Source organism: Dunckerocampus dactyliophorus, chromosome 20, assembly GCF_027744805.1.
Source record: "Dunckerocampus dactyliophorus isolate RoL2022-P2 chromosome 20, RoL_Ddac_1.1, whole genome shotgun sequence".
Taxonomy (NCBI): Eukaryota; Metazoa; Chordata; class Actinopteri; order Syngnathiformes; family Syngnathidae; genus Dunckerocampus; species Dunckerocampus dactyliophorus.
In genome coordinates, this window is record NC_072838.1 from 16,385,509 (window position 1) to 16,412,503 (window position 26,995).

The following is a 26,995-nucleotide window of genomic DNA, read 5'->3' on the forward strand; positions in this document are numbered from 1 at the left end:
GAAAAACAGGCTACATCTCAGCTTTGTAACACGGGTGACAAAGCAAATAGAGGCTGTTCAATTTATGTGCAGAATCGGCCACCTTGGGCCCAGCAAGTAACTTGCAGGCCACAAATGGCTCCTGGGCCCAACTTTGGGCACCTCTGCTCGAAGGTCATTTAACAATCGCTCTACCCTAAACATTTTGCACCCAGTGCTGATGAATCCAAAGGAGATGCGGGCTATGTTGTCAGTCATACCTCACAGACCTTTAAGTCATTGTATATATCAGAAAAACATTTTGTGAACAAAACGAGTCACTTCCACACAATGGCTTTTTTATACAGTACATTCAAGTGTTTTATTTCTGTTCTCTACATAAGACGTGAATTGTAAACACTTTTTGGGGGGAATGGTGTTTAAATAGTGCAAGTCGTGGCCTGTCATGATCCGCTGTGCATCGTTCAGTGATAGGAGGAGGGTTGCATGTGCGAACCAACAGTAACTGTCCAAGCAGACTGAATGCCAACACAAAATTGTCACAATCCTGTCAAGGTGTTAATTGCTACTCTCCCCTATCTCTGTCCCTGCTCCCCCCCACAATTCAATGTCCGAGTTGCCTTTCTTTTTGTCTTATTGTTCCGTTTTTTTAGTTTTTGTACCTGCTTTTTTTGTGCTGTGTTCTCTTGCTGTGCTCTGGCGCCTCCCGGTGGACGCCGGAGGAACCACAGGTACTGAAATCTGAAGTAAAAGACAAGATTCGTTTCGTACATTTTGTCTGATTTTTATTCGTTTCCATGTTAGCTGGTGTTTTATATTAAACTTACGTGACTTTATTCACAGATGAAGGCGATCATTCTGTTTTGTCTGAGATACCTACTTGCTTTGATCCTCTGGAGGTTAGTAACTACTCTTGCATTGTAAGACCACGACATAGACGTGACGTAACTTTTCTTTACAGGTCCGCACATTTGTCTTATCACATCCAGGTAAGAATTGAAATCTTGTTTTTACTTGTAACCTTTCCTAGAGACATTTTGTACCGTTCAGTATTTTGGAGGGACTTTGCCAGAATTCTTAAAAATAGTAAAATTGTCTTCTGCGTTCTTGAAGTTAGCCTAACGTGGCAACGCGACACAAAAAAATACACATTTGTTACTCGTGGCCACAAATGGACTGTTGAAAATGTATCCACCAGATGGCTTTTTTTGACTGGAGTGCACTACAAAAAAATATTCAGTTTTATTTTGTGAAAATGTTTGTTTTTGTCAAGAAAAAACAAGGTTAACTGTACATATATAATGCTGAGGAGGTTTTAAAAGATTGGTTTAAAGTTGGGGGGGGGGGTATTAACATAAATACAGCTACAGTATTTTGGGGAAGCTGATCGTTTTTTGTCAAACGTGTGAGTGAATTTAAAGGACGTTTTAAGGGTTTAAGATTAGCTACAAGATGAACTCATTTTACAAAAGAATATGTTGAAAATTCAATGTTTTTTTCTGCATGGTGAAAAATGCTAAAAAGTATTACAAACACAACTTTATGTGAAGCTGGCCGTTTTTGTCCGGGTCAAATGTGAGCAAATTTTAAGGACATCTTAAGGGGTTATGTTAAAATTAGCTCATTTAAAAGTAAACGTTGCAAATACAACGGTTTTTCCGCATGAAGAAGTGAGAATCCATCTATTTTCAATGCCGCATATCCTCATTAGGGTCGTGGGGGTATGCTGGAGCCTGGTCGCCAGCTAATCGCAGGAGGAAGAGATCATATTTGATATAAATACAGCAGGGTTTTTTTTAAGCTGGCAGTTTTTGGCCTGTCAAATTTGTGAGTGAATTTGAAGGACATCATACGGGTTCAATCGTGTTAATATTAGCTCATTTTACAAAGGAAAATGTTGCAAATTTACTAAAACCAATGCTGTACTTGACACTATAATAGTCAATGGAGTGAGCGACCACGGGAACGAGACCTGGAACAAAGCACCGCCCACCGGTGCATCCCTGTCCAATGACGCGTCCCAGGGGGCGGGGCCAAGGCTACCAGGCGTGTTGGCAACAGGTTGCTCTGGTAGCGAAGGGGGGTTTGCAAAAAACGCGCTGATCCCTTTCCTCGTTGGCTAAACATTTCATCCCACCAAGAAGGCGGAGGAGGATCCTTTTTTAATATTTGGATCATCTGTAAGGTAAAGTCCAAGAAACACACACACACACACACACACACACACACACCCCTTCTGCTGCTAATTTATGTTCTAAGTCGTTTTTTCGCTGACTTGCGCACATAAATGACGAACACCCGTGTTTGTGTGGTTGCATTTAGTATGTGTCATCCCCTACCCAGCCTTGACCAGCACAAATGACGCATGTTTGGAAGCTTTTACGCGCGTCTTGGATGGTGTCTTCCCGTGCGTCCGTCGTCCTTAATGGGATCGGATTGTGTAAAAGAGGATAGGCGAGGTTATTACTGCAGGCCAAAGCCTTAAATTGGATAGGACGGCGTGTTTCCCCCTGCAGGCTCCGTTTCTTAATAATGTTTACTTCTCAGCTTGGTTTCGACGCGCACCGATACTGACTGACCGGACAGGTGGGTGTGACGCAATAATCCAGCAGCAGACAGGTGCTTTTCTTGCTTCTTATTGCTAATAACTCACTTTAAGCGTATATATGAGTTTAATAATAATAATTTTTAGTTATGGGAATTAACGTGTTGTTCCTACCAGAATAATCCTGACCTAAAACGTGTGTGTTGCAGGCGGGGGGGGTTGGAGAGGGGACACTTTTGGCTCACTTTGAGGTGATTTTAATGAATTCTAATTAGCATACCGTTGCTATTTTGCACAAGGTAGCCCGCCCCGCTAAGACAAACACCAAAAACAAGCATAATATAACAATTAAGCAACCCCCAAACGGTTTCTTTGCACTTTATTCAATGTTTCTGCATATGATAAAGAAAGCTATATCAGTTGGACCTCCACTTGTTTTCATTATTGATTCATATATTGATACACATCAAAAATCCAATTGAGGTACTGTTGTATCACACACCATAATCACAACAAATCATTTTAAGAGCATTATGGATGTCCACCAGTCAATATTCCTGCATCTTGATGCCAACAATTTTGCTCCCCCTTCCCTCCCAAGGGCAATAGAAAGTTAGGGAGAAAGTAGGAGCGTGAGCAGGGCGCACCAAGGAGGAAGCGAGGCAGATGGGCCTGTTTGTCGACATTCCCGCCACCATTGACACAGTTGTTCCTTGTGACAAGTAAGCACAGCAGCCACTGGTCACTGATACTGAAAGAAGAAGCTGAGCCTCTGTTTAAAACCGGTGACCCCAGACAGCATGTTTTGGGATGTGCTACCCCTCAACATCCTTGCAATAGTGAATGATCCTCACCTCTCGTGTGTGTGCGGTAGCCCAAGTCTATACATCCCTTTAATCTTTCCATATTATATCCAAATGCAAACCACGCTCCATGCCGCCTTCAGAGGGAGTGTCGGAATCCTTGGAATTTTTGTTTTTTGAGAGAGAGAGAGAGAGAGAGAGAGAGAGAGAGAGACAAAGGCTGGCTTTGATTCCCTAGCTCAAGGTGCTATGTATGTTGCACTTTAACTAGTCAGTCAGAGCTGGTTACATTTTAATTCCTCTCAGGGTCTCTCGTGTGTCTGTACAGTGGAAACGCTATATGGTCTTGTTTGCCATGGGAAACTCATAGAAATTGGATGAATCCGTTCCAGGATCAACTTGAGCCATCATAAACGGCTCTATTAACTCGACAGGCAATAATGACATAAGCAAAAAGGAGCCTTTTGAACAATCATACAAGTGTAAAAGGAAGTTACACCACTGCTAATTTTATGACGTGTTCATTGTCAGGTAAAAAAAAAGAGTAAAACGGGTACTCTATTTTGTCTTTGAAGACAAGTGACGGGCCTGGGGATGATGTTCCATTTGTTATCATATGTGCACTTGTCTGTCAACTTAGCCATGCTGTACCGAGCAGCCAGGACAGAGATATATGCTCTTTATGTCTCAGTGACATCCATTTCCGCTTCTATGGTCAGTACCCTTCTGTGGTGGCCTTATTAAACAAAAATAAAAATACAAAGGCAAAGCAAAAAGTCTTGAAGTCTCCCAAGATTTGCCGATGCCATGCATGATGTGACGTATGATGGCGGTTTTTATTTAGTTAGTTATTTTCTTGGTCAAATATCAAATTGATGACCCAAGGGGGACGTTCCTCACATGGTCATGCAAGTGTAAAAAGAAGTTAACCATCATTAAAAAGGTAAAAACCCCTTTAAAGACGAATAACGAACGCAGTGATTAATTTCCACTGTACATCCCAGCTCCTGTTATTGTCTTTTTTTATTGTGGACGTAGCCATGTTGTACTGAGCAGCCAGAACCAAAATTCATGCTGTTACCTACGTCTCAATAAGTTCCATTTCGCCCCCATTAAACCTTTAGATGCTCACTGAGCTGAAGTCTCATGAGATTTGCTTACGTCTAATGCATGCTGAGAGTTTTTGTGCAACTTTAGAGGCAGTTGGTTTTTTTTCTCTGAAACTTCTGGTTGAATTCCGAATTAGCGACCCCTGAGAGGTTCCGCTGCCGCAGTACAGCAAGGATGGAAATATTTGCTGCTGCTGCACAGCTCTAAAAGTCAACACACTCCGCCTGAGTGACTCTTCTCTGAAGTCCGACAACAGCGCAGACAGTCTGGCAAAGGCTCAGAAAGCGCGCGCGATAGAGAGAGAGGGGAAAAGGGTGGTCTGTTGCGGACATTGGCCCCCCTTTTGTTTAATGGTGTACTGAACCTGAACAATGGGACGTGTATTCACCTTCTGCTTCATAAGGTGGATCGTACTCTTCTTCCACTTTCATTATCTAAACATACCTTAATCTTGCAAGGTCATGCTAGTACAACAAAAACACACTAGCTGGAAGCAGTAAAGCATAAAGCATGCTTGATAATTACGGTCATTAACGTCATTTGTGAATCTTTTTTCCTACCTAGTCATGCTGATATAAACTACTTTAAGTCAGCGACAGTGAACACAATGTTAGAAGTGCTTCTCTAAACAGTACCTGGAGCAAGAAAAGCCAGACATACACATCGACATTGTTTTGGTGTCAGGTGAGCGTTTGTCCTAAGAACACAAAACATTCCCATTAAAAAGGAATTTAAACTGTTGGACAACAAAAGAGGGTGAAAGCTTTTATTATTAGTACAGAAAGTTACGCAGAAACGGACCAAAAGAAGAAATATGTGTTATGTTGTCTGTACATTTGTTAGCAGGCTAATTCCTGGTTTGTGGGGATAATGTAAGACGAAAGGGGCATACCATTTTTGATAACTGGGGCAGTCATTCTCATGTGACCCAAAAAGCAAAAAAACAAAAAACAAAAGATTTCTCAAACAAAAATGACAGATTTGTGTTTGTTTGGGCTTTTTTTTTATCAGGCTACTTCCTGGTTTGCGGAGGATGTAAGACGACAGGGTCGTACCAGTTTTAATTCTGGGACATAGGGATACCCTTCTGATGTGACTCAAAATCTCAAACAAAAATGACAAATTTGTGTTTGTCTCTCCAGCCGTTTGTTAGTGGGCTACTTCCTGTTTCATGGAGGATCATGTAAGACAACCGGCGCCTCCCGTTTTTGAGTCTGGTGCAGGGGAGAGTGGTTGTTTTTTTCAGAAAATGGCTGTCTCAAACAAAAGTGACACATTAGTATTATTTTATACGTTTGTTTGTTAGCAGGCTACTTCCTGGTTTGTATGGGATGATATAAGACGACAGTTTTGATTCTGGGCCGTAGGGGAACAATTCTTATGTAACTACAAAAGCAACACAAAAAATTATTTAAAAAAAAAAGAAGAGACAAATTTGTGTTTGCCTGGCTGTCCATTTGTTAGCAGGCTACTTCCTGTTCACAGGCGTTTGCTGGTTATTGCAGCCTCCTCCCATATAACTTGTCTCCTACGCTGTTTTTGATTCTGGTGCAGGGGAAAACAGTTCTTGTTTTAATCAGGAAGTATATTTGTCTCACTTTGTTAGCGAGCTACTTCCCATTTCATGGAGGATGATATAGGACGACGCAGGCAAAACAGTTTTGATTCTGGGACCAAGGGAAAGTTTTTTTTGTTTTTTTCGTTAATCAGAAAATTGATTTATCAAACTTAAGTGACAAATTGGAGGATGATAGAAGACGACAGGCACTTACTGTTTTTGATTCTGGTGCATGGAGGAGCGGTTCTAATTTGTTAACCAGTTTGTCAGCAGGCTACTTCCTGGTAAGACGACAGCGGTCTACTGTTTTTGATTCTAAACTAAGTTCCTCCTCATTTCCATTTCCCAGGTGAGCTCTGCACCAACCAGGAAGTGGACATGAGCACTCTCTCCACAGACAGGAAGCCGCTCGTGGACTACGGCGTCCAGATCCGCTTCATCAAAGACCTCCATGACACCGGCGGCGCTTCACCCGACAAGTCCAGAGGAATCAGCAACCACACCCCCACCAGTCATCCGGGTAGCAAATACGGGGTGGCTGTGCGCGTTCAGGGGATCTCCGGGCAGCCGTATGTGGTCCTGAATGATGGCGCCAAAGGGGATTCGTACGGTGTTCAGCTAAACACACCAGGCGCCAGCCCGGTGCCCCAGTCACCGTACAAGAGCGCCCCCAAAGGTAACGAAGCGGCGGAAGGTGTGAACACTACACACTCCTCTGTTTCTCCAACAGAGGACGAGGAGATCTACCGGAGCCCTCTTCGAAGACCCCCAGGGGACGGCCAAGCAGGAGGTCAAGGCGAGGAGGAGGGCAGGACTGTCAGAGAGGGGAGGTCCAAAGCTGAACCCCAAGTCAAAGTAGCCGCTCCTGAAGTACAGACACAACAGGAATGTACTAGTCAGGAAGAGTACAATGAAGCCGGTTTGAAACCAGTCAAAGTGAACGGTGCTGGACCCAGAGGGTTCAAACAAAATGCTTTCACCAGTAGCAAGAAAGATCCGGATTCTCCTGCAGAGTTCCTCCCCAAACCCTTGGTGTCTACGGACGAGAAGCCAATCGACACCAACTCCCTAGCCCCCATCAACAAACTCATCAGCAAGTTCAACAGCAAGATGCCCGGCGGCGGCCCCCAGGCGAGGGGGCGCACCGGCGCAAGGCAGCAGCTCCGCTTTGACGAACGCAAGCGCTCCAAAAGCCTGGATGCAAGAAAGGAGAGTCCTCTTCCCTCGCCTCCGTCACCGACGTTCAATCCGTACGCATCCACCTCCTCCAGCTTGTCGTCGAGAGCTGGTTTGGAACGAGATGCCGCACCTGTTGTCAACAAGGTGACAGCTCGAGAGTCCCCGAAGAAGAGTTTTAAGTCATCAGGGAAGTCTGGTGTAAAGGAGGCCGCCCCCGTCGTAGCCAAAAAACCTGTAAGTCTGAGGCAGTTTACTGTAAATGATGCATTTATAAGTGCGACGTCTACTGTATCTACCTAAAGCGGAAGCGCTGTTGCACAACAGAACAGCAACAGAACCAGTGTTGTAATTGCAGTATGGAGCAAATAGCTTACAGCATTAATAGCGCTGATGAGTTCATTGCAAACAACAGTATTGGATCTGCGTTTCACGCCAATGCAGAAGTAGATTAAGCTGCTGCATCAGGAGGTTGGTAATGCCGATGTTTTTTATTTAATTAGAGACCCCAGCAGTTATTTGCTTTTGTAGACCACACACCCAGCGACTACAGGATCCGCAGCAGTTGATTGAATAGAGGCGTTAATTGGGCTACCTAATCTTATTAGTTCCCATTTGTTTTCTTATCTGTGTCTCTTCCCCCTTTTACAGGAGATACCACCGAGGAGTTTGTCCCAAAAGGCCACCAGCGGGGAGGAGGCTCAAGTGAAGCAAGCCATCTACAGCATTCTCAAAGAGGGGTAAGTAAGACTACAAGGGCAATGCATTTAAATCAGAGCGCGTAATCCACTCTCCCATCTGTTCTTCTCTCACCAGCACCAGCGAGAGTGAGTCGTCCCTCAAAAGGAAGACAAACCTTGTCTACGAGACCACCAGCAACTTAAAGGTACGAACTTAGAAGTCCTATTCAGGAAGCTGATATCGGTTAAGTGTCACACAAATCCTGAAACGAGGAAACTGTTCATCCACGTCTGACTCTTCAAAACCCGCATATTACTGACATAAAACAGTTTATTGCTGAATCCTAGGGGCCAAAACTTTGTGGACCGTCATCACATGATATCATTACCTCTTGACATGGCCTTGCTCGTCGTTAGCCAGTTAGCGGTCCTTCAGCTAAGCTAGTTAGCAGGGTCACCAAAGCGAATGCTAGCTTTGAATGTAACTAATAGCAGTGAAGAACATGTTTAATTTGTTTATAAACACTTCACATTGTCTTGAAAACACATCATGTGTGCTCTCTTTCAGATAAATGAGGACATTTATTGTATTTATAAAGCATTTAGCTGTTAGCCGAGGACAACCTTCTAAAATTAGGAAACTTCTTGGCTTGGTCTGATTCTTTGAAGGTCAACAATTATTAGTAGTAATACAACATATTGTTGAAAAGGTATACAGTAGTCCCTCGTTCATCGTTTTTAATTAGTTACAGACCCGACCATGGTAAGTGAATTTCCGCGAAGTAGTATTCTGTATTTATAAATGAAATACTTTCTTAGTTAGAGCATAGAAAGCCTTTTTTTGACCTTTTAAATATGTTTTTTAACATTATTGGAGGCCTCTAGACATGAACTAACAGCCCTCTAGTTGCGTTTACACTCGTATTACCCAATATAGTAGACATAAAATAACACTCGTGCTCGCTTGTGTTCCCAAGGGGAGCTGAGCAGCAGGTGGACAGGAAGTGACATCAGGGGTTCAGAGTTGAGTTTTAGCTTGGCGTGCGTTATGGCGTTTACAGTAGCCCATGTTTTTATTAGAGATTTTTTTTTGGGATTATTGTGCCTGTTGTCAGATCATTCAAACCTGCAATAAAAGTCTGTTTGAACATTGTAGGAATATTACTGACACCTAGTGACCAGTGTAGAATACTGCGTATTATTCACAGCGTCTCTGAATGCATCTTCTGAATGTCTTATGTTTGTATTTCAGTTAATTTAGCTATTTTTATGCTTAATTTAGGTGAAAAAAAATTAACATTTGCTGAAATATGTATACGTCTCGACTAATAATAGACCGTATTCAAACACGAAGCAGGAAGGTTTATTAATTAATATATCTTTTAAAAAATTCATTACTCTTTGACACAGCCTTGCTCATAGCTAGTTAGCGTGCTTTCCGGTAAGCTAGTTGGCTGTTCCACTGGAACAGACACGAACCTTTAATAGTAAATAAAAAAACCTGAATATAAAAACTTGAAATTGTGCTTAAAACATAGCAGATACGTTTTCTTAGGCCCCCACCACACTAAGCACGAATCAAGCAGAACCAGCCGGAGTTAAAAAGTTTCAAAATTTGCACCACATTCAGGAGAGGATTTGAAATTTGTAAGCCTGGCTCCTTTTTTCCCTGGCGGCATGACGTGATGTGAATTGGCGGCGCGTCATTAGTGAGTGACGTTTCAGCGGGCTTCTTGGGGTCCAGCACCTCTGCACTGTCCACGCCGGCGGCCGCTGGTCGAGTTTCCTTGGGTCCTTTTTTCCTTGTTGTATGAAGTGATGTGAGTAAGGCAACGATTCATAGTGACGTTTCAGCGTCAGCTGCCTGCTTTTTTTTTTTTTAAAAATTTTCCCTGAATGCAATCAGAATGTTTGGAATGCTGTTGGAATAACGTAAGAATATTTAGAATGCAGTTAGACTACCTTTTGAATGCCCTTTAATGTTTTTCCACTTGGAATCCACCTCTAAAGTTTTTAGCATGCTCAAAACACTCGGACCGGCCACAAGAATAGGGCCTAATATTTGGAATGCACTTTGAATATCCAGGAATAAACCACACATCTTCATTCTGGCTCATTGTACCTCTAGTGTGACAAAGGTATTAATGACAAATGAGCACATTCATGGTATTTACTGTATAAAGCATTTAGCGGTTAGCTTAGTCAAAACCCTGTAACTAGGATCTAGCATGGCTAGTTCTGACCAGTTAATAATGACAAAATATGCTTCATGTATTTGTGACTGTCTTCCGACGTAGCTAGCTTGATGAAGCACTAAAAGATGAGACAACCCGTTTGGTTTTTTTTGTTTTTTTTTTCATTTATTGCCTGAAAAGCTAATCACTTCAAAGAAAGTTCAGCGCGACCACTGTTTATTCTGATGGGGAAAATGTAAAATGGTAGCAATTAATTTCATCTCCAGCATGTGGGTCAAAGCGCGCCACATCGGCTGCCGTAAAGTTGTCGTAATGAAGCAAACAGATGGCTGGAAGCATGTCCTCTTTTCTGAGAACATGAAGCCGGGCTGTTTCATTCACTCCTCTCCACGGAGCCTCTTTTGTCAGCACACGGAATGATTAAGGGATATGCCAATTTGGCTCCCTCGCTCCTCTGAAGCCTTAAGATAAATGGTGCCACGTACTTATGCATGCCGCCTTTTGCAATCTGCAACCCTTTGAATAAATCTACATGCAAACGCAGGTCCCTCGCCGCGTGCTTTAAGGCGACACACCTGATTATGTGTTGTCCCTCGTTAGGTGCGCTCGCCTCGTCAATTATTTGCTGCGCCTCGTCCGTCTCTCAGCAACCATGCAAATGTTGGAGGGCCCGGTCATTGAGAGGCTTTATTAATATTTAAGGTGGACTGGAACCCTGCACCTGCTGGGGGGGATTTCCTCCCATAGGTTCTGAGTGTTTCATGTTTGAGGCGCGTTTTGTGGCTTTTTTTTCCCCCACATTGTACCTCAAAAATGAAGAATATTCTATTAAATGTTCATTAAAACCTAATGCAAATTGTTTGCACTTTTGACCGTCAAGGCGTTTGTGTGTCATCTACAAGTTTGTAATAAAGTGGAACCTCAATTTGTTCAACTTCTACAATTCTTCCCATTGGAATGAATGTCAGATTAATTCATCTGTTCCAGGGTCAAACTGTCACCAGCGTAAGACCTTATTTGAAGTTTTTATCTGAAGTTTTTACGTGTCACATAAGTGTGAAAATACATTCAACACTATTTAAAACCAATAAAACCCAGAGTCTTACCTTCATTTTTCAAATGAAAATGATAGAAATTGAATTAATCTGTTCCAGAGTCAAACAGTCACCAGCGTAAGACCTTATTTGAACTTTTTAAGTGTCATATAAGTGTGAAAATACGCTGCACTTATTAATATTTACATTTAAAAACAATAAAACACCCCGTCGTTCAACCTTTTAATTAACATTTTAACAAATAATAAAAAATAATAATGTACTAACAAGTAAAGCACTATTAAATTGTGGCATTTAGGAGGCTGTTAGCTAAGCACAACACAATTACTTGTGCCACAAGTGAAAAAAGAAGTTAAGAAAACAATTGAAGAGGTTAGCTTAGCTTTAACAACAAGTGTCGACATACAGGGACGCTTTCAACGTGAGTCCGTGTACACATCACATTTCTGCTCCTTCTTTTGGAATTGTTTTTTCCAAAAAAAATCAAAAGAAAAAGCACAGAGGTAAAGCTTTAATGCTCACTTTGAAAGCACATTTTTTTCCCCTAAAATTTTAGAGTTTAGCCACAAAATGCCAGTTTTTAACGATGCAAGTGTGAGCGGGGTGGAGAGTTGTTTTATTTTGGCGAGCAGCACGTTTCTGCTGTGTAACAGAACACTGGTGGCTTTAAACCAAAAATACTGTACTTTCCAGGACATGTATTCTTATCTTGAGTACTACACACAACGATATCTCAGTGATTTTTAATGATTAGCCGCCGCTTGCTAAAATTGGGAGTCATACTGACATTTTGCCATTCAAAATAAAAGTTAGCCTCTGCTCTCCATGTGTACTGCGCAGTAATCATTACGGAATATATGCCACTTTTGTCTGTGGCTTTTCCTGAGGGCTCAGTGCGTGCGTGCGTGTGTGTGTGTGTGTTATGTTAGCTGAGGGTGGGGGTGGTGGATAGTCATAGTTTATTCAGACAGTGTGTGTGTTTGTTTGCATGCTCAAATGAGGATTTGATGCCAGAGTGTTGGGTTACGCGAGTCCACGGCAGCTTTTGTTTCCTGTGCATCATAACTACAATGTCCCCTATATTTGCAGAAGATACATTTACAATTGTCTTCTACTTATTATATACAGTATGAACTATATATACATATTATAATGTGTTGTTATTTTGTTGTTATTTTCCAAAAGTACCCTAATCTGCTTCTGTTTCAATTTGTGTGTGTTTGTGTGTTGCTATAATGAGCGTGTAGGAGGATAAGAGCGTCTCCAATGGCGAGCTTCTTCTGCAGCCTTGACAAATGTAATGTTGCAAGGAGTGGGCGAGCCAGACTTGTGTACATGCGGCTGTTTTGACAAATTCATAGCACGCTTGTTGTAGGACCAGTACTTCTCACCCTAAAGATGTTCCTGACAGTCAGAAAAGAAAGAAGAGGGAAAGTAGGGCATGGGATCCGCCAAGTGCAGGGCTTTCTATCTTTTTTTGTCCTTAAGTTTAAGATAATACACAGCGAATAATGTATTTCTAGACTCAATGTGTGCGTGTGCATTTGTGTGCAGAAGGGAGGATCGGATGGAAACCAGATAAAATTGACCCTGGCGGAGCTTGAGGAGCAACTCGGTCAATGCAAGAAACAACTGCAGCGCGCCCATGAAGAGTAAGGATGTGTGTAATGTATCACGACCATCATTAGGCTCATGAGCTCATGGGAGCTAATCTGCCTTCACAAAGTCAATAATGCACACTTTTCATTCAACAATATGATTATTGTTGTGCTTGGTGCGGCTGTACTGACTGTGCACTGTGTTAGAGGTCCCACAATAGCATCATAAAAGTCCCAATATCTAGTCTTGATGATGGAGTTTAGACAGTTTAATGTAGTTCTACTACACCCTATTGCAAAGGTGTCAAACTCAAGGCCCGGGGGCCGAATTTGGCCCGCCATATCATTTTATGTGGTCCGCAAAAGCCTTGAAATAATGCATGTCAAAAAGACACTTATTTTAATATTATTTTTAAAAATATTTGTAAATACAATATATTCTAATTTTGTTATATTAATTTTGTTGTTACATTTTTAAGCTTTATTTTCCATTGTTTTACTTTTATACTATTGTAAAATTATATTATTGTATTTTTATATGTATGCTGTAATTTTATATATTTATTTTACTTAATATAAATATAAATATAATATTTATATAAATAAGTAAACATTTGAATATATACAAAATATTTTTACAATAATATAAAAAAATGTAATATTTAAAACATATTTTTACAAAAATTGATTAAACATTTACAGCTACATTTACAATAAATAATGAAATAATATATTAAAGTAAAACCAAAATTAATATTACTAACAAAAACAACTTAAAAAATAAAGATAATCTTTCTTGCTAAATGTATTTGTTGTCAGTATTGGCAGAAAACCTTATATTTCTTTGTCAAATCCAATTTAAAATGACATTTTTTAAATTAGTTGTTAATGAAAAATTAATGTAATAATTAATCATTAACAAAATTCTAAAATATAATTATACAAGTGGCCCTCTGAGGATAACCATAACTGCGATCTGGCCCACAGTGAAAACGAGTTTGATGCCCCTGCCCTGCTGGGAACACGCCTTTTGTGTGTCTGCGGCTTTAATGCTATTGAGCTGTGTTGATCCACACCTATGTCTGACAGAGTGGCGCAGTATTCAACATTGTGCACTTTAGCCACTTTTTCCATCTACGCCGTAACTCTGCACTTGCCCAACGTAACAGATGCCGTACATCACATGCAACAACGTAACATTAAGGAGTGGGACACAAACGTATAGATATGTGAACATTACAGTCCCATTTTAACAGGAGCATCATGCTGGGTTAGCTTAAAGCAATCAAACTTATAGCTCTCACATCTGTAGCTGACTAGGCTTTATTTTAAGACATGCAGCGAAGCCTGGGGCTTTTCTTTTCATGACTTAATGAACAAAGCCAGTGTTGGAGCGCCTTCTCTCTCAAAATTGAGCCAACAAGTGAGGGTTTTCGCATGTTTGTTGCTCATAAACAAGCTCTAGCAAAACACATTACACATATTACATCACTTTGCATAAAAGGGAACCTTTAAAGCCCACACTAAGCTTCTTGTTATTACTCCTGGGGGTGTCTTTCTAATTCCCTCCCTGATTGATGAGTGTGTAAGTGAGTGCAGCTTTGCTGTATCAACAACACCGTGTGTGTGTTTGTGTGTGTGTTTGCAGGCTGGCTGAGGAGCGTATAGCCAGAGAGATGTCCGAATCGCGCATGCGTCTACAAGAAGATCAGCTGGCCGAGCTTCAGGAGGAGCTTAGGAGGGTTTCCGAAACGGTGCCTCCCTCCGACTCACTCACAACCGTAATAACACTTTTTTTTGTTTTGTTTTGTTTAGTTTTTTAGCCCTTTAGGGAACCAGTTTTAATATTCATCAAATAAGATATTTATTCATCTGTGGAATTAAATGATAATTAAAAAAAGAGTCAAATAAAAAGCAAAAGCGGTTTTGAAGTATTACTAAGTATTACAATAATGTTAAATTAATGTCGAACCCACCGGCTGCTCAAATCCCATATGAGCCTTTTTCTCTTTTCAGGACATGATGACCCTGCAGGCGGAGCTGGCCGAGGCGGCCATGTTGCGCCACCGCCAGGACGAGACGCTGCGGCAGCGGGAGCGGGAGCTGACTGCCCTGAAGGGGGCGCTAAAGGAGGAGGTGGAGTGTCACGACCGGGAGATGGAGACTCTTCGGGAGCAGTACAGCCAGGACATGCACAACCTGAGGATGACGATGGAGCAGGTGACCCAGGTGACCATCCTCTTCCTCTGTTCCTAAGTTTTCGAACAAATGATTTCTGCTGCACCCGTTCCAGCATTTGAACTCCGATGCACTCGTGAGAATTTCTTTGAACAGAAAGTGCTTTCATCTGGAGCTCGCGAGAGTCCAACTTGTTAGCCTTTTAGCGAAAATTGAAGAAAACATTTACACCAAAGATAAAAGCCATCAGAAGTGTGCAAGGGAGGCAGAAATGAACCTCAGGGACGCTTATGCAATTGCTTATGGAACAGCACAACAATATTATTAATAACATTAGTATGGTTTATTCCTTTAGTATTTAGTCACAAGGGTTTATTCTGTGGGACTTGACATACTTTCACGTCACCCCCTAAAATGTGTCTAAAAATAGAAAGGTTACTGTACAGTGCATTGTCCTCTCAGCATCTGATACATGACACAGATTCCCCTCATTTTGCATACAATTATCCTTGTGATGTACTGTTTTTCAGCAGACAGCCTTGAAGGGCATTTTAAATAGAACACTTTTTTTTTTACATTGATTAAAATATATTGTGATAGGAAATAATGCAGATGGGAGGAATCTGTTCCAGGGTCAAACTGTCAGCAACATGGAAGCTTTAACTAATTAATTACTTAGGCTTCTTAAGTTTAGAAGGCTAACTGTTTAGCTCGCTAGCTTGCTAGCTAACAGCCATCTCGAGTCCCTGCGGCATAAGTTGCAATGTGGCGTAAACAATGAATAACAGGAGTGTAAAGGTGACTATAGGGGTGTTATTTCACATCTACAGGGCTCTAATAATGTTAAAAACCTATTTAGAAAGTCCTAAACAGGTTTTCTCTGCCCTAACTACGAAAATATTTCATCCTATGTTGTGGAAATTAATTTAACACGTTGGAGTCTGGAACCAATTAACCGCTATAAACGAGGGACGAGTGCATCTCCATATTGCACTTATTGCAGCCAGGGCACAATGTTGTTTTGCTGCTAGGCTACTGCTACATCGCATATAAGTTCCATTTCCCATTCTATGGTTGTCATCATCTTTTCTTGTGGGAGGATGATGGATATGTAGCAGCATTGGCTGGCATTACCACTGTTTAACAATCATAATTGGCATTCAAGTGTAAAAAGAAGCTAACGTCCATTAATAGCAGGATGTTAAAAGGGCCACGACCTTTGCATTTTGTTGTTCCTTTTTTGCTGCTAATGTCGAATTACTTGTATAGCCATATTTTACTGAGCAGCCAGAACAAGATGTTGTTTTGTTGCTGCGCTGCCACTATAGATTATATAGCCCAACTTCCATTTCCCATTCTATGGTTATCGTCGTATTTCCTTTTTTGGCAATGTTGACGAGAACACACACAAAAGGCCAAATAAAAAGCAACACACACATGTGGAGTGAATCCCTGTAAGTCTCACAAGATGTGATAAAGGCTGTTAAAAATGTAGAGGCATATTCCCACTGAAAGCTTTGCTCTAACTTCACATAGTACTAATGTTGGTACGGCTCTCCTCATGAAGATTTGCCACTCCAAGTTGAATTAATGCCTTTTTAAAATATTCCATCCACCTTTTGTCTCGTCATTCCGCCTCATCCACCGAGTCATGCGGCTACCCTAAAGTCAGGCTAAGCCTGCTGCGCTGACTTAAAAGAGAATTCCGCGACTTGTGATCACCACCTAAAACTTTTTACCCCCCCACTTCCTTTGCAGGGTTCGTGCCCGTGCACTATTTCCAGAATTGAAGGCTAAATTTGAAGTATATGTAGATGTTATGCAGTGAAATAAAAGTGGTGTCAGGAGAAAAGCGGCAAGTCGGGCTGACTCCATCCTGCCTTCTATTCGTGGTTCTTCCAGGGATGCAAGCGGAGATGGATGCTTGTTTGTGAAAGAGACAGAATTGAGTGTACAAGCATCAAACCATTACCATTTATACAGCAGCTATGTGTGGAGTCATTTTCAGTGGTTAGTAAATCTATACTGCTATACGAGCCGTACACTGAGTAGTATAAAATATATCCTCATTTACTTTCTATAGTTTTGTCCCTTTAAAAAGATATACTGTTATGGAAAAAACGCTTGCTGAAATGTCACAATGTACTCCCTTTTGTGATGTATTTTCAGTCGCAGGAGCAGATCGAGGAGGAGCGGGAGCGGGTCAACGCCTCCTTGTTGAGTCTGGAGGAGGAGCTGGACAGCTGCAGAGACCAGGGCGAGCAGTGGAAGTCGCAGCTGGATGCCACCACGCAGGAGCTGCATCTTACCAAAGACAAGTCAGTTAAATAATCATGCTTTCACCACCTACTGTCGGAAATGCCAAATAATCATGGATCATATGCTATATGATATGAATGTGAAGATTTGTCAAAACATACCCCCCTATCATTATTTTTATTGCTATTATTTTTCTGACAAACACGCCACATGTTGGCGCTTTTATTAATCCATATAAGTCTGATTGACTTGAAATTTCTCACACAACTCTGGAAACACCCACTGTAGTACACTTGGGGTGTGTAGCTGAATCAACACAAAATTTGGTACATTCCCTTAGGGGACTGACTAAGCACGTGTGTGCAAAAAACATGGCCGCCATCAAGCAAAACGTCACTGCAGGAGCACGGACGGGTTAGCATTTGTCTAATGATAATAAAACTTAATAAAACGTATCTGTATTTGTGTTTGTCTTACCACAACCCGTACCCGTACCCCATCCATAGGGGGCGCCACAGATGTCAATTACTGTCATGTGAAAACATTACGACACCCCATCATCTGCCTTTAGCAAGATAATAATGCTATGTATTATTTATTTTAGTGTAGAACAGTGCGACAGCATGTTTAGAGGTGTTTTTAATATTTAGTCCTGCGGTGTAGCTAAGTAAGGTGACCAAAATATAAGAAGCAGCCCTCAGTATGATGTTGTGCACTTGTATTGTTCCTAATGTTGTCAGTATCAGTATCATGATCATTTTATCCCACTTTTACTTTTTATGCATCTTCTTTTTTTTTTTTTTTTTTTAGGTCGTCCATAACATATTCTAGCTTTGGCCCAACATCAAGCAACATCTCTATCTGATGTTTTGACTTTTTTCAATTTTTAATAGCCACCCTGTTCAAGGGAGCATCAGTAGAGATGTTGGTTCTGTGAAAATGTCTTCTTCGGCTGTCTTTTTATTTTAACACCTGCACTCTCACTCTTTTGGACGTCTCATCCGGCAGGAAGGCGACACACTCCGGCAGTCACATGTGAGAGAGTGAATCAGTCTCACCCTGTGTTTTTGTTTTGGTTTTGTTTTTCTCTTTTTGCTTTCATAGCTTAGATTCAAATCAGCCAGTTTTGAGTCATCTTTTGGATGTGATGCACCCTTCCTAACTAACTCAGATCCAGTGATCACAAACCCAATCAATCACATTTTGTATTTAGTCCATGATTACATTATTCATTTTAAACTCAAAGGTAAGTAGTTTTAGTGGCTTTACCCCCTTTGTGCTTGCCTCTGTGTGTTTGCAGTGGAAATAGAGCATTGAAATTGCCCTGAGGGTTCTCTAAAAAGAAGCACTCTTTCCCCTGCAGGCTGCTCCAATGTCATCTGGAGAAGGAGGAGTTTGAGAGCAAGCTGAAGGAAGTCCAGGACTCGTTGCTCGGCGTGCACAAGCGGCAGATGTCCTCGTCGTCAGCAGAGGTATCTTATGTAGTGCTGTATTTTATTTATTAAACCTGACGATAACAATCACGCAAATCTGGCACACGAAACAAAAATACCTTCACTATAATCAACATAAAGTTGAAGCACAGTTCATTCCAGAATGCTTGTACATTTAATATGTTGCCGGTTTTCCAAAGGGAATAATGGAAATTGGAGTAATCCGTTCCAGGGTCAAACTGCGGCGATCACAGCACCTATAATAACACTTACAACAATTTTTTTTTTGTTTTTTTAAACCAACCCAAACAAAATATTTAATATAATATTTACACAAAAAAAATATATTTATTCATTTTATCAGTGACAAAGCGTATTATTATTATTATTATTATTATTATTATTATTATAAACTCTTTATCCTTACATTACTTTTTGGCTGGTTTTTTTTTTTTTTTTTTTTTACAAATATGTCAACGTTCTACTTGTACATTTTTTCCCTCATACTAATATGACTTATTCTCATAATATTTTGATTTTATTATCATAACATTATAGCATTCACCCAACCTAATTTTCCTAAAATTTTGACTTAATTCTTTGTTTGGTTTGTTTCTTATATTACAACATTTTTTCCTATAGTATTTCAAATTTTTGCTATTTTTTTCTATTAATATAATGACTTTAGTCCCTTAATGTTTTGTCTTTATTCTTGTAAAATTACTTTTTTCCCCATTTTTCATGTTTTTTTTAATTGTTATTTATTTTATTGTTTAATCGTACAGTATTTTTAGAATGTGCCGAGGGCCAATAAAGAAGCAGTCGCAGGCTGTAAATGGCCCCTGGGCTGCACTTTGGACACCCCTGATCTAGTGGAAGAGCATTTAATTGTTCTGGCTGTCAGTATACATCGCTGGCATAGATAGATGAACAATGATACATTACGTGACCAATTGAGTGAAATTAGTTTCCCGCGCTACACCTGATCTCTCACGGCACACTAATGTGCCACAGGAGTTGGGAATCACTGTCCTTGTACTGTTCAGAACTTGCCAAAAAGTGAGCCTTATTGTAAAGTAAATGTAAATAATAGATTGTAAATATATGTCATGTAAAATAACCTATTTATAAGCGTCCCCTTGTCATAAAGTGGCACCCAGTCTTTGTTCTCGCACGCATTGAATCCATCATCTCTTCTTACTTATCCAAAGGAGCTCCAGCGTTGCCACGACGACCTGCATCGGGCCCGGCTGGATGCGGACAAACACAAGGGTGCCCTCGACAAGAAGAGTGAGGCACTTGACGCCCTCAGGAAAGCCAGCGGCGAGCGCGAGGCCGAGCTTCTGTCTGAGATTGGCAGGATGGAGGAGCAAAAAGCCGATCTGGAGAAAGCCCTCGAGAAGGCGAAAGAGGTGATTGCATGCATAAAGATAACATTATTACCACAATAGACGCAACAATTACATCAGTGATTTTTATGGCTTTTGTTCAGTAGATTCCTTATTTTGTATTCCTCCTTTTTTTTTGTGCACAGGCATCTTCTGCAGGAAGGACTGTGGTGGACCACATCACCAACACGGAACTCCAGGAGACAAACACTCGCCTCAGAGAGAGGCTGGCCCGCATGGTACTACTGCATTGACAAAAAAAGAAACACTGCAGAGCTGCACCGTACACAACATTATGTAAATGGACATACTGTACAATAACACAAAAAACTAGCCTCCCACACACTATTTCCTACCCCTGCATAATCTCCCCCCGAGATAAATTTGACGTTTATTGTGCTGCACATGCAGCCTATTGCAGAGAAATAATCTTATTATGTTTGTCAAAGAGGCATATTCATGTAAGGCTAGCAGCAAGTCACATTTGAATGCAGTCACACATTTGCATTAAATTGACATTTGTGGATGGAAAGGCTAATATATTCATTATACATGGATGATTTTATTTACCATAAATGCTGTAATTACAGCTGGGGTGTTAACTGGAAGCAGGCGATCATTTATTATTCCCTAATAAAAGGAAAAGGAAAGTTGTTATTTTTTAACTTTAATAATGATTTGGCGTGCGTGAGAAAGTGGAAAGGAAAATGTATGAACGCGTATATTACACAACACAGCAGCAATAGAACCGATGTTGTAATAGCAGCAAGGCACAAACTGCTCAGCCAGTATTAATACAGCTTATGAGTTCATTGTAAACAACAGTGCAGCACGCATGAGTTTCACACATCCAGCACTGTGCATGCAGAGGTAAAGATGGGCATGATACTTCAAATGCAGTGACTGCCATCTTGTCGAGTTAAAAACTGCATCAAGAGGTTGCCTACAGCCTTTTTTTTTTTTTTTTTTTTACCAGACACCGGCGGTTATTTGCGTTTGTGTAGACCACGCACCCGGAGACTATCAGAGGCTCGGCTGTTAACTGAATTAGAGTTGTTGTTAATTGGAGCATTTCCGACAGTAGTTCATTCCTAACGTGACATCCCTGGTCACCCCATTTTTTTCCAGAGGATCCACTCCAGCACTTCCAGAAGCCCTGAGGCGGAGGAAGCCATGGAGGCCCTCGAAGACGAGAACCGTTCCCTCAAGTCCCAGCTGGAGGAGGCCAAGCGCGGCGCCTCCCGCCTGAGCAAGGAGAAGGACGAGCTGAGCCGGCGGCTGGAGGAGAGGGACCTGGAGAGGGAGGTGCTGCGGAGGGGCAAGAGTGAACTGGAGGAGCAGAAGAGGCTTCTGGACCGAGCCCTGGAGAAGCTCAACAAGGAGGTTTGTCCGCACACAAACAGGAATGCTAACGGTAACACCACCTTTTTTGGAGTAATTGACGTAATTTTGTGCAGATGGAGATGATGATGGGGGACTCCCGTCAGTCGGTTGTGGCATTACAGACGCAACTGGATGAGTACAGGGAGCGCTCCAGGAAGGACTTGTTGGAGGCTCAACGCACCAACAAGGACAGGCTGGCTGAGCTGCAGAGGGCCCAGAGCAACTTGAAGACCCAGCAAGAAGAGGTCAGCACACTGCGCCTAGGCCAAACTAGTGTCATGGCACTTTGTATTTCCTTGTGTGGGTTTCTGTTTGTTAGCAAGCAGGCCACTTCCTGTTTCAGGGGTGGTGAAGGAAAGATGTTACTGAAGACCAAAGCTGTTTTGGTTCTGTGGTGGAACTGTAACATTCACACTGTCGTGAAAAGCACTACATTTTAATTGGTTCCTCTTTGGTGGACAATGTTCTGAAATCCACTGCAAATTCTAAATAGGTTGTTAAATTCACGTCTATATAAAAGCTCTTTTTGATGCAATTCTTGACAACCACTTATTTGTACTTTAAGTGGGTTTCTTAGCCGTTTTATACACTCAAGTGGAGCTTTTCAGATTAAAAATAGAGTCAAAAGGGCTGTGTGTTTTTATATTTAGGTGTCCCGTCTAAAGAAGGAGCTCCTGACATGCAGCGAGGAGCGAGACAGTGCCCAGCTGGAGAGAGACCTCCTCAACAACCGCCTCAAACACTTGGAGAGCGAGCTGGAGTCGGAGAAGGGCAGCCAGACGGATCGCACCCGTGAGGTCAGGGGGCTGGAGGTGAGGGTCAAAGGTGGTGAAGTCTAAAGATGGCCTGGCCCGTAAATGAGGGGTCGAACAAATATAGACTTGAGTGGAGTGTTATTGTCTGTAATTGTGTGTGCGTGTGTGTGTTGATAGGATAAAATAAAGACATTGGAGATAGAGCTGGATGAGGAGAGGAGCAGCGTGGAGCTTTTGAATGATCGCATAACGCGCAGCAGAGATCAGGTGCAACACTTTTTCCCATCAAATACAGTCACTGGACACTCCAATACGTACACCTGAACAGATCCAATACAGTAGTTCAATGAAAAAATAAAGTCAAAGGGGAGAATACAGTATGTTTATCATTATCTACAGTGCTGTTTCTCTTTAACGACAATTAACACACATCAGCTTGATGACCTTTTCAACAGCTGCAGTGGTGATACAACCATTGTGGGTGATCTCCGTAAGTGATGGTGTACCTAGTGAAGTTAATGCAGCATTTTCTCCTCACTTCCAGGTGGACCAGCTTCGCTCAGAGCTGATGCAAGAGCGTTCAGCCCGACACGACCTGGAGATGGACAAAAGTGCAATTGACAGACAGGTGCATGTATATAAATTCATACCACACACACACACACACACACACATCACATTTTTGGGGGTCTTTAACATCGCCAAATTCCAGGTGAAGGAGCTGAGGTCCCGCGTGGCCGACATGGAGGGACAGACTCGGCCATCGGCCGGCATCGCCCTGCTGGAAAGCAAAATTCAGGAGTTGGAGGAGAGGCTGCGCAGCGAAGAAAGGTACAAGAACAGCACTCAGCAGAGCGCAGACCTTCTTCAAATGTCATGATGACAGCTTCATTACGATAAAGTGTGACTGTTCTTGGTCGGTGCACCCAGAGAGAAGAGCAGCATCCAGGCCTCTCACAGACGAACTGAGAGAAAACTGAAGGAAGTGAACGCCACGCTCGACCAGGAGAGGACCCAGCATGTGGAGCAGAAGGATCAGGTATGCAAAACCGGTTTAGTGTTTACACTCAAGACTTACAGTAGACATATTAGGACCAACGTGGAAAGAAAAAAGTTCCAATATTACAAGCAGGCAAACAGTACATTCACGGTCATGATATGACGACATTACAAATGTTTGTCTCACTATGACCACTTTTCTTTGGTTAAACCACACAATATTTCTCCTAATATTGCATCTGTTTTTTTTCCACAAAATAAAGGCTTTTTTTCTTGCAAGCTTACCACCTTTCTGTTGTAAAATTGTAACTCTTTATTGTAATACTGCAATTATTTTCGTAAATAAACTTTTCTTGGAAAAACACCACTCTTCACTTGAAAAATCCCAGCAATTTTTTTGTAATGTATTTTTTTCTTGCAAATGTGTGACTTTTCTCCTAAAGATCACAATAAAACTCTTTCAGCTTTTTAGCTGTCAGTATTTCTCACAGTATTGGAACTTCTTTTTTTTTTACCAACAAATTAATACTTTTTACTATCAGAATTACAACTTTTCTCTTTTAAAATCACAAATCTCAGTAATACATCTTAGCAAGACATTTCACACAAATGCATGCTTCCAACTTTGTGGGAACAGTTGTCGTTCCGAGTATGTTTTTGATGAGTGGTGTAGAAGAACCGCCAATTAGCTCATCTTAAATTCCTAAGACTAATACGACCTACAGAAAGCCAACCTCCTAGCCTATACGTCCCTCTCAATCTTTCATCTCCGTTGACCTTTAACCCACCCTTGTGCATGTCCACCAACAGCTGACCCTGCGGGTGAAGGCCCTGAAGCGGCAGGTGGACGAGAGTGAGGGCGAGGTGGAGCGTCTGGAGGGAGTGCGCAGGAAGGTCCTCAGGGAGCTGGAGGAGCAGCAGGAGCTCCAGGAGGCCCTGCAGGCCAAAGTCACAGCACTGGAGTCGGAATTAAAGTAAAAGCAAACAGCATGCTATTGACGCTCAGTGGACACAATATTAGGCACACCTACTGTATGTCGAATGAGAACTGCTTTGCGTCTCACTCCAGAGTGTTTCTAATATTTGGGTGAACTCAGTATGATGCGGTGCAGTTCTACAACACATGGCTAAGCAGATTTTTTTGTACCACTAATAATAAAAACAGGCTAAGTTATGCTTTTACTAGTTAACACAGTGATTCTTAAAATTTTGCTGGGGGAGGGCCCCCAAACCGCCCCCTCCATTTCTAGCGCCTGGGCCTACGGCCTCGGCCACATCCCCCCTTTTCATAAAAGCTAGATCTGCCCGTGGTAGAAATACAAATTTAACAATCAAATCGCTGAAAGTACAAGCCACATATTTGAAGCTAAGTCAATATTTTGTAGGTGGTCCTTGAGGTGAAAAAGTAAAAACTATTGAGGAAAAAATAAAATATTGCATTTTATTGTATGAAAAAAAAAGATTAATGAATATATTTGTCTGTGTTTTTGGTTTATATTGCAAGATTTCTGTGTATTTTTCTGTGAAAAATGCATTAGTCCAAATAACTAAATTCAGGCATATGACGGATTGTTATGATTTATATGAATGAAGGTTTATTGTTAAAAAATATATAATTAAATATATAATATTGTACATAAAATGATTAATTTATAAAAATTTGTTATTTTATTTAAAAATATTTAATTTGGTTTAAAAAAAAGATTATATTATTAATCCAGTATTTTTTTATATACCCATGTTTTCTATTCATGTGTTCATTGAGATTTCTTCGTGCATCCCCTCCCCCAATCCCAGGCGGAAGGCGCAGCAGTCCCATCGCAGCACTCTGGCCACGTTGAGCTCGGAGGATGAGGACGCTTTCTCCATCCTGAGCGACGGACACCACCAAGGCTCTAACTGCTAATACAGGAAGACAAGATGGAATATATTGGAGGGAAGAACTGTTGTTTTTAGTCTGACAGCAAGGCAGCATTCATTTGAAAGTGTGTAAAAACCAAAAGAGAGCCAATTTTGTTGGTTTATGTGGTAGTGCATGTCCTTTTTTGTACTGAAAGTGATGTGTATTTTTTTTTGTGTATGTGGGACTTTTTACACTGTATTAGCTGTGACAATCACACACATTGGCACTGTGACCCTCACTGTAGTCTCTTTTTTTTATTCCAAGTATAAAATATCTGTCGTGTTGTGTATACATTTACACTAAAATGCCTTAAAAAGTGATCTCTGTTCCGGCTAATGTTGCCCCTGCATGTTGTTCATATGCTTTTTTCCCTGCGGTTATTTAAATACTAGTGTTGCACATTGCTTGCATTCTTTGTACATTACATTTCTTATTACTTCTGCATAAGTTAGCATTATTTAACTGTGTAATAAGCTGCTGCTAAGCTTTTAGCAGGCATCCCATAGGTGTACAATAAAAAGAGCCCTTCGGGATTTCTTTTGTCCTCTTGAGGTTTGCGTTGAGGTTTGTACAGGCCTCCCCCTGCCGGTGTAACAAAGAAGTGTCACTAAAAGGTGAGACAGCTACAGTACCTGCATACTTCCAAGCAGCCTTGAGTGAACGCAGCAGGTGATTTCTTTGCGTATCACCATACTAACTAAGCATTTTTCTAAACTAACACTTTTTGCTTCTGTGTCAACCAGTAAGCTCCTTGTGTGCGACCCACCCGTGTGTCATCTGCAGGACAAGTAAGTTTCAGTTTCCCTCCCATATACAGTATGTACACTGGTGTGAAAAAGTGTTTGCCCCTTCCTGGTTTCATTTTTTTTGCATGTTTATCAAACTTAAATGTTTCAGATCATCAAGGAAATTGAAATATTAGTCAATGACAACACAACTGAACACAAAATGCAGTTTTTAAATGAAACATTTTATTAGGAAAAAAATCCAAAGCTACATGACCCCATGTGAAAAAGTGATAGCTCCTTAAACCTAACAACTGGTTGGGCCACCCTTAGCAGCACCAACTGCAGTCAAGCGTTTGTGATAACGTGCAATGAGTCTCTTACAGCTCTGTGGAGCAATGTTGGTCCACCCATCTTTGCAGAATTGTTGTAATTCAGCCACATTGGAGGGTTTTCCAGCATGAAGCTCCTTTTTAAGGTCATGCCACTGCATCTCAAGAGGACTCAGGTCAGGACTTTGACTAGGCCACTCCACAGTCTTCATTTTGTTTTTCTGCAGCCATTCAGAGGTGGACTTGCTGGTGTGTTTTGGATCATTGTCCTGCTGCAGAACCCAAGTTGCTTTCAGCTTGAGGTCACCAACAGACATTCTCCTTCAGCACAATCCATCGTTCCATTTATCACAGCAAGTCTTCCAGGTCCTGAAGCAGCAAAACAGGCCCAGACCATCACACTACCACCACCAAATTTGACTGTTGGTACGATGTTCTTTTCCTGAAATGCGGCATTACTTTTATGCCCGATGTAATGGGACACACACCTTCCAAAAGGTTCAACTTTTGTCTCGTCAGACCACAGAGTGTTTTCCCAAAGGTCTTGGGCATCATCAAGATGTTTCCTGGCAAAACTGAGACAAGCTTTTGGTTGGCCGGTCACTCCTGGGAAGGTTCACCACTGTTTCATGCTTTGGCCACATGTGGATAATGGCTCTCACTGTGGTTCGCTGGAGTCCCAAAGCTTTCAAAATGGCTTTATAACCTTTTCCACACTGATTGAGCTAAATTAATGTCAGTTAAGTTATGTTTTAACAGGCAGGGAATCACTTTTTTTTCTACACAGGGCCATGTACGTTTGGATTTTTTTTTTTCCTCCCCTTAATAATAAAAAGTTTCATTTAAAAAAACGCATGTTGTGTTCAATTGTGTTTTCATTGACTAATGTTTACATTTGTTTGATGATCTGAAACATTTAAGTGTGACAAACATGCAAAAAA

The 26,995-nt window shown here is 41.4% G+C and overlaps 1 protein-coding gene across 4 annotated transcripts; it reads left to right on the forward strand.

Moving 5' to 3' along the window:
• The first annotated feature begins 566 nt into the window (after positions 1–566).
• On the forward strand, positions 567–26,887 carry cgnb (cingulin b). Of its 4 annotated transcripts, XM_054763485.1 has the most exons (25): positions 646–710; positions 823–878; positions 941–968; positions 1,921–2,164; positions 6,345–7,408; positions 7,823–7,911; positions 7,988–8,057; positions 12,656–12,753; positions 14,348–14,480; positions 14,716–14,928; positions 17,047–17,195; positions 18,145–18,171; positions 18,500–18,608; positions 19,781–19,981; positions 20,104–20,196; positions 21,086–21,340; positions 21,415–21,585; positions 21,991–22,152; positions 22,273–22,362; positions 22,640–22,723; positions 22,808–22,926; positions 23,026–23,134; positions 23,905–24,068; positions 24,892–25,666; positions 25,741–26,887. In XM_054763485.1, exons 5-24 carry the CDS (start codon positions 6,374–6,376, stop codon positions 24,998–25,000), a joined length of 3,480 nt encoding a protein of 1,159 aa, XP_054619460.1. In that variant the 5' UTR covers positions 646–710; positions 823–878; positions 941–968; positions 1,921–2,164; positions 6,345–6,373; the 3' UTR covers positions 25,001–25,666; positions 25,741–26,887. The 4 variants fall into 4 exon arrangements, with proteins under 4 accessions (XP_054619458.1, XP_054619459.1, XP_054619460.1 ...); XM_054763483.1 differs by lacking the exon at positions 1,921–2,164 and having other exon boundaries at positions 567–710; XM_054763484.1 differs by lacking the exons at positions 1,921–2,164; positions 18,145–18,171 and having other exon boundaries at positions 567–710.
• The last annotated feature ends 108 nt before the right edge of the window (positions 26,888–26,995 follow it).